The sequence below is a fragment of the Cupressus sempervirens genome, chromosome 4 (assembly GCF_028749045.1).
Source record: "Cupressus sempervirens isolate cs-2001-9-10 chromosome 4, ASM2874904v1, whole genome shotgun sequence".
Lineage (NCBI taxonomy): Eukaryota > Viridiplantae > Streptophyta > Pinopsida > Cupressales > Cupressaceae > Cupressus > Cupressus sempervirens.
In genome coordinates, this window is record NC_143121.1 from 539,716,102 (window position 1) to 539,724,262 (window position 8,161).

General features: G+C 35.5%; 1 protein-coding gene across 2 annotated transcripts; it reads right to left on the minus strand.

Annotated features, from left to right (window-relative positions):
- Window positions 1–763: 763 nt before the first annotated feature.
- On the minus strand, window positions 764–5,384 carry LOC149562324 (myosin-like protein). 2 transcript variants are annotated; one of them, XM_089825847.1, is made up of 6 exons: window positions 4,220–5,384; window positions 3,820–4,113; window positions 3,148–3,300; window positions 2,661–2,816; window positions 2,310–2,525; window positions 764–1,793 (listed from the first exon to the last, which is right to left on the minus strand). In XM_089825847.1, exons 1-6 carry the CDS (start codon window positions 4,808–4,810, stop codon window positions 1,056–1,058), a joined length of 2,148 nt encoding a protein of 715 aa, XP_089681973.1. In that variant the 5' UTR covers window positions 4,811–5,384; the 3' UTR covers window positions 764–1,055. The 2 variants fall into 2 exon arrangements, with proteins under 2 accessions (XP_089681973.1, XP_089681975.1); XM_089825849.1 differs by having other exon boundaries at window positions 2,310–2,521; window positions 2,657–2,816; window positions 4,220–5,239.
- Between the last annotated feature and the right edge of the window lie 2,777 nt (window positions 5,385–8,161).

Here is an 8,161-nt window from a genome sequence, read left to right on the forward strand (position 1 = left end):
TACAAACAATGATGCTAAAATAATAAACCCTAAAAAAATCATTTAATAATTAATATAATTATTAAATATCATTAATACATAAAATGATATCTTAAGAGCAAAGTAGAATTAACTTAATGATACAAATCAAATACTTCAAAATAAGCTAAAAAATTTATTCTAAAAATTTATAAAAATTAAATTCATAAATCTCAATCCTACCAATGAAAGAAAATAAAACAATTCCACACTTCATAAACAAAAAAATGTTCACTCAAATAACAAATATAATATTCAGAAATTTCAAAACAATCATCTAATCCTTACCCAAAAAAAAAAATCACATATTAACAATCACATTCTATCCAATTTAACAATTTCCAGCCAATCACATTCTATCCACTTTAACAATTTCTAGACTAAGTACATTTATTATTTTATTCAATTTAAGAAACATTTATTTTATAACTTATTAATAGTACTCTTAAAACCCTGATCTTGGAATAAATTTTAAATATTTATTATTAATTTATTCGGAAAAAAATCTCCCTCCATTATTAGTCGTCTATTTCCCTTATCCGGAATAAATTCTAAATATTTATTATTATATTTTTTGCAAAAAAATGTCCCTCCATTGTTGGTTGTGTGTTTTACATTTATCTATTAAAACAGAGGAATCCAAATAGCATAATACGAAGCATATATTTATAAACAAAGTTTCTGTAAGGCAAGTATAACTTCTGGTCTTTGACAAACTAGTTTGCATATCACAAGACCCGGAAACTTTATATAAGAAAAAACAAGTTTGTCAATTTTATTCTTGATAATCTTAGTCAAAACCTTATATATTACACAATGAACTTCGCTTCAACTCTCACTTACAGTAAACTCTCACAACAGTTCGTAACACGTAATTGTTTAAAATTGCAGCCTGCTCTGTTTACATAGTTATTCTGTTCAAAGAAAGTAGAATCCTACAATGCCCACAATCTCTTTCAGAGAATCTTCCTTTGGAAAAGGGGGTCAAATTGTTTAAACCAAGAGTTTAAACATACATCGCTCATGCTTTCTGCAATTCAGGGGTCAGATGATTCCTCAGTAGACACTGGAAAAATTGTTCTTCTAACTCTAAATGGAGAACCATTCCCAATATCCATTAATGGTGACCGTGTAGAGCTAGAAGATGATTTTCCTGATCCCCTTACCTCCATATTCTTATTCACTTGACCCCTTTTAACAGGTGTTTCTCTCTGAGGGTGTCTGTTATGAAGCAGCGAATTCTCTTTGGAATGAAGATCCCGCGCCTTTCTGTTGCACCTTTTGCCTGAAAGTTGCCCTGCAACACAATCACTTTGCATAGTAAAGGACTTTTGATTAGTGCTTGCTTGTCTAATCTTTGAAGCCTTGTTTAGAGTGTTCTTGTTACTACTGGTGTGAGAGTTTTGCATGGATTTGGGTATTCTTGGCTTAGTATTCTTGGTCTTCAGATTCTCTTTCTCACTCCAATTTTCATCCTGGGTATGATGGACTACTCCAATCTCTCTGATTTTTGAACTGATGTTCCTTTGTGCACCATTAATGGTGGTCTCGTGATTATCATTATCAAAATCATCAGCACTGGTCATTGAGCTTTTTGCTGAATTTGATAATGCCAATCCCTGTGTGAGCCTGCTACTTCCATCCAGCCATCTACTCTGCTCAAGGGCATGTCTATGTCTGACCTGCTCCTTCTCATTTCTCACTCGAGTAATTTCTGATTGTAACTCTGAGACCTTGTTCTCGTATTTGTATGCCTTCTCTCTCCATTCATGCATCTGGTTTGGAATTGACAACAAATTCCATAGATCGCAAATTGTCAACTGATTTAATTCAAATGGGAAGGGACAGAGAACAGATTTCAACAATTTTAAATAAAACTGTTACTATGTCTGGAGGGGTATTCAGAGGGCACTTTATTTTCTGATAACTTAGAGCTATCAGATTTCAACAATCCATCAGTATTATTAGTTTGTTTTCTAGATTTGATTGTGTAAACAGCTTTATCATCACGCATCACACTACCTGATCCATCCTCAGAATGCAAATGTAAAAGAAGAGGAAAAGATCCATAGTCAAGAAAGGATCATTTCTCTTCCTCTTCTATTGCATTTGCATTCTGATGATGGATCACTTAGTGTGATCCTAAATGTTGATAATGAAAAAAGGTCCACACAATCAAATCCAAAAAATAAACTAATAGTTATGATAACATACCAAAAATGTGGGTGTTTAGCCATCAGAATTATTAAAACCAATTTATAGGACAGAGAGTTTGAATAGACTATGCATACCGCTGTCTGTAAGGTTGCAATCTTTGCATCAGAATGGAGAGCGTGATCTTCCCAGAAGTCTCTTGATTTCTGCAGGTCTTCCATTTCTTTTCGTACATGATGTAAAATTTCTTGAACTTGAAACCACTGCTCTGTCTCCGCTTGAACTTGTTCAGCAATCTTCCTTATTGTAGCCTTGCAACGTTCAGAACAAAGCTTGTTCTCTTGATTACCTTCCTGCACAAAACCCCAACCAGCATAATCAGTCAAGCGAACCCCAATGAAAAACAAGAAATTGTAAGAAGATATAGAATTTTGTTTAAATAATAATAAACTTAAAGAAAGTGGGTATGAATTATCCAATTCACATGCCTGCTCTGCTCTTCCAGGCGCATCTACTCTCCTCGAACTGCAATTTCCAGAGCTACTAAGCATAGATCTGTATTCCTTCTGTATCTTTGCTGCAGCTTCCTTTCTCTCATTCATGTTCATTGACAGAGAATCAAGCTTTTCCTTGAGCAGAGTAGCCTGTCAATTGGGCAGGATCATCTTCAATTTATTAAGTATATTCTTTTACATTGAACTAATATGGGTTAATCATAAGTCATGAACAATCTAGACCCAAACTAACAAGAATTAAAAATGAGATTGAAGAATATAATAATAAAAAGGACAAGGCATCTAGTTCCAAAACAAGATACATAAAACTGAGGACACATTCAAAAGTTTTGTTAACACCAAAACTAGGACTAAAGTAATCGGAGAAACTAGACAGAGCTTTATGGTCACACTGGTAACCATACTGATTGTAAGCTTGAATTTAAAAAACTGATTATACGTAGTGTCTTAGCCCACATACATCGAGAAGTCGATTCTGGTTATCATCCAAACAGCATTTTATGTTGGAAGTTCTCTGGATTCTCAATCTTGGTTCTATAAGGACTTCATGTTCATCTTCTTCAACAAGATCAATTTCAACATAACCCGCCTTACTATTCTCCTCATCACTCTCCTACAAACCAGCATAGCAAACAATCAGGAAAACCAGGCAAATTTAAAACTTATATAATACTCTCCACTTGTAACCAAATTATGTTTACAACTGCAAGGAAAATGCGTTCATGTAAAAATTTGTAAGAAAAAGTATGGAAAACCATAATACACAATGAGCTCGTTCGTCTTTTGGAATGAAGCCTGATGAAAGAAATCTGAAGATGAATAATGAGACAAATGAATTATATCGACCACTCTAAGAATGCGAACTTTGTATTGGATCATCTTTATGAAATGGGGCTACGTATCTTTTGAAAAAGGGAAAGGCCCCAGTTGAGTTGAAAAGAAAAAAATAGGGCCCATTAAAAGTAGTATTGTACTCAGTAGAAACAGATGAAGAACTGCAAGTAAGTAGATGGAACACAAGTGCTATAGACCTTATCAATACAGACAAGCTTGTTGGCGAGTAAGGTGAATTATGAAGGAAAAAGATGGGTCCACGGAGAAATATGTGAAGAGTCAGAAGCCATTAACTTACCCATTGAGCAGTGGAGCATACAGCCCGGACAAGAGTCTCCAATCTCTGCTGCAGAGCTTTGGCAGTATCTTCACTGTATGACCGCTCCTTTGACCTTTTGCGCAACTTATCCAATCTCCTCTGCAGAAACATCGCTTGTCGATCGAAGTTGCTACATTTTTTCAGCTCACTTTCTCTAAATTCCGAGTTCTTCTGAAGTTTTTCAAGCTTGCCCTGCAAGGCTTCAATCTGGTTCTGCAAGGTGGTCTGAAGCACAACCTGGGCATTCTTCTCGTCCACAATCTTCTTCCTTCCCTACACAACAACAAACTCAAATCAGGCTTTCTTCATTTTTTTTTCCATACAAAAACTTAAAAACCTATGATTCTGAACACCGGAAAAGGCAATGATAGTAACTAACCGTAATGATAGTCTGCACGGCGGAATGAAGAGAATGAGCCATGGTAAGAGCATGGTGCATCTCAGCACAGCCTTGTTCCCATCTTCTCACGGCCACCTCCTTTTCCATTCTCAGAAGATTACACTCGGCTCTCAGAACTTCCGCCTGAAATTTCCAGTCCTGAGGACCCCAAGCTTCTCTACAACTCGCCCCTTCTCTCTCGCTGCTTTCCAATTCAAAGAAGTGCCTCGCATCTTCACTCTCACGACTTGAAGCGGAGTAACGCGAAAGAACTTTACCCCTTCTCGGCGAATGAATGGCGTTAGGGTGAAGAAGAACAATGGGAATCGATCTTGCGAATTCCCTTTCCTGCCCAAATAGGGCCTCCAGTTTGCCTCTATGCGCCTCTTCTTCTGCTCGGCAATGGCGGTCGCTAGCTTTGTCCACGGGAGGGTTGCATTTTTTGGGCTTGCGGATTCTCCTGGGAGGCCTGGGGAGGTGCAAAATGGATGGCGGAGCAGGCGTCTGCCATCTTTTGCTAACGATGGAGGATTTATTCAACTTATTAATGGAGGCTTCGTCTATTGATCGTCTCGCAGGAATGCCCAACATCTCTCATTCACCCCTCACCTGCATTTACACCTTGTGTCGGTCCCAACTTGCATCCATTCTCGAGCTTCAAATTTTGATTCAATTATTTGACCTTTACGGCAACCTGTCAGCCATGACTAGGTTGACAGAGACGTTGCATCAACAGGGCAGAAAGCCGGTCATAATGCCATGGATTCAGGTGCATTCAGAAGGCATTCCTGTTCCTTCAAAAACAAATTTATGAGCGTGTGCAGTCAGGAGTGACTATTTCTCGGCTTGAGGGCCCAGTTACGGCATTTGCCTTTTCAAATCTAGCTATGACTCACCTCCAAATTCATACTAATCAAAGCTTGTTTAAATGGCAAGCTGAACTACCTAGTTTTCATGGCAAATTCCACGACCCATTTGACCAGCAAGCCTTGGAAATCGAAGAACAGGACACTTAGGGTTATGCTTCTCGGAATCCAAAACGTGGAGATGAAAACAAATTTCCTCTTTTTTAGAGGTTACTCAATCTAATGTTTATCGGCAAAGCAGCCCGCAAAACCAAAAGGATTTGTTTGAGCTACAGTGTGAATTAGTTGAGGCTTATTCTAGTACACTGCCAATCGATGAGGCTAAATATGCTCAAGGCAGGACAGCAAGCTAAAAAGAGTACCAAAGATTACTTCATTAGGGGGGTAGAAAGATGGTCTATGGAAGGTTGGGATTTGTCATTTGTGAGATCAAAGCTAGTTTAAGATAAGAAGACAAGAGATAATATATAGTACTCTAGGTAGGTTAAAGACCGTTTATGAAATAGTCATGTGAAAGTTATTTTATGGAACAATAGACTTGTGATTGTTAAGGGACATTTAAAACTAGTTAGCTTATATATGTCCACATATATTTTATATGGAAAGTAATCATTATGTTAATTTTTTCAATTGGGATTAATGAAAAATATATGCCTACATTTAGAATTAAAGGTAATAAAGGAATATAGTGTATGGACCAATAGACTTTGTTATTTATGAGGTTAAAGATGGTATATAGAAAATTAGGTGGAAAAAAATTTAATATTTGAGCGTGTTCTAATAATTGTCATAATTGTTGATTAAGTGTGTTGCATCACTTGATTTAATATCTCTTAGTTTAAAAAACAACTAATCATGTGATGTGTTGCATATATAGACATCTTAGTTTTGCGGAACTATTTCTAGTCCTTTTTTTTTCTTTGATGAAAAAACATGCTAATGTGGCATCATATTTGGTGATGTAACCTTCAAACCATAGTTATAAGCACAAAATTTGCCAAGTAAGTTGTAATTTTTTTTGGGAATGATTTGAAATCTCCAAGTAGAAATTTGCAAAGCCTGAAGTTAGGGTGCTCTTTCCGTTAATTCAGAATTATTTGGGATTATTTGAGCATCTATGTAAAGGTATTAGATTGTCAAAGCAAAAAATTTAAAATGATCACTTTTGACATTTGCAATCATAATACCACAATGTTCATCTATAATACTTTTAAGATATAGGGATACAAAAATTTAGCCTTAATAATTACTATACACGAAACATAAGAAATTTTTTAGAATTTATAAGATATTATACATATTTCTCGATTTGATTGTGTAACTTTTTTTTAGTATCAACTGTTGAATTCAAAATAAAATAAAAATACAATCACTATTATACACAATAGAGACCCAAAGATATATCTTATTAGAACACTTCAGCCCTTTGAGATCTTCATTCAAAGCTGGGAGTGGAGGCAATGGCGTCCGTTGAAGTGTGAGCAGTAGATATTGGAAAAACAAAAACATGATTTGTACTCATTTGTTTATCATTTAACATCGTCAGGTCTATTCGAGATTTGTTGATTGTTAACAAATCCCTATAAAGCACACGCATGTTTATGCCATATATTTCTTCTTGTGTTAGGTGAGATTTTTTTGAAAATCAACTTGCAATATGTCAATAGTTTTTTTTAATTTTATAAACCGTCGTTGTTGCTCAGTTGTTTTTATGCCGTTGAGATTTGAAATCATTTCAATTTCAGCCTGGGGAGGCGGGTTTCATAGAGGATTTAAAAAGAGGTAAAAAAGGTTTAAAAAGGGTGATAAATGCTGTAAAGCAAAAGCTGCAGAACGATCGCAACATCCTTTTATTCAAATCGGGAGAGAATGAATGCCCTAAAAATAAATGAAACGTTTGATTTCCTTAAAAAACATGGCAGTCAAGGGGTGAGAAAGAGGCATCTACAGTGGATTAGTCAGAAGCCAGAATATTATCTCACTCACTGTCTGGCCCGTGGCTATACAGCCACGAAAATGCACTTCCTTTACATTGCTTTTTCTAACTTTTCAAAAAATAAACTAAGTCCTCTCCTTCGTATGGAAGTGTATTTTCGTGGCTGTATAGACGTTGCCCATTGTCTGCCTCTTCGCCTACCTCGATCTACGTCTTTGTAGTGCCTGCCCTTAGGTCGCATTTTTGTTATCATTGTCAATTCTTTTAGAGCTAGTTTTATGTTGATGGTTAGCAGCATTGTTTTGAAACTATCAGATATTGTGCTATGGATTCAGTTGATATGTGATGAGATCACTTAGACTTTACATTTCATGTATGCATGATGATTATTTTCAGTGTTTGCAGTTATTAATGATGATTAGTAAGATGATTTATTATCGTATGTGTTTTATTATGGATACTTACCCCATACTTGCATGTGTATGGTGTGTGTGTTTGTTCTTATGTATGGCGTGTCTGATGTGGTTAAGGAAAGGAGTCGTAGTCACCTGCTAGTCGGGATCTACACGATGCACCACTTCCTGCCATTGCCTGTTTAGTTTAGTATATATTGTGCTTGTACATGCATGATTTTTATGCAGGTTGCAGGTACCGGGTATCGACTTCCCTGAATTGCCAGGATGAGCGTATCCTATCACATTATCTTAATGATAAGAGAGGGGAGATAAATTCTCAAGTCCAAATTCCAACCCTTTAAGCCATTTGTCCTAATTGGAAAATTAGGACAAGTATCTGAGTTGAGTACCCTCCGAATGCGTCAAATGACGTAATTCGTGATATTAACCCTTGGTTTGATTTTGTATGTATTTTGGCTATGATGGGTTTTTCGTATTTTACTTTATGAGTTCTTGATATATTTTCTATTAATTAAGCCTAATAAAAGATTTAACTAATGGTTTAATTTAATGAAAAATTAATATGCTATTTTAATATTTATTTAATTTAATTAATTGAGAAATTAATTAAATAAAATAATTAAATTTGAAAATAAAAGTTATAAGTTTAAATTTGGAACGTGACAATATTTATTTTAACAATAATATATATTGGAGTCCATTTTTAAATAAATGACTAAATAAT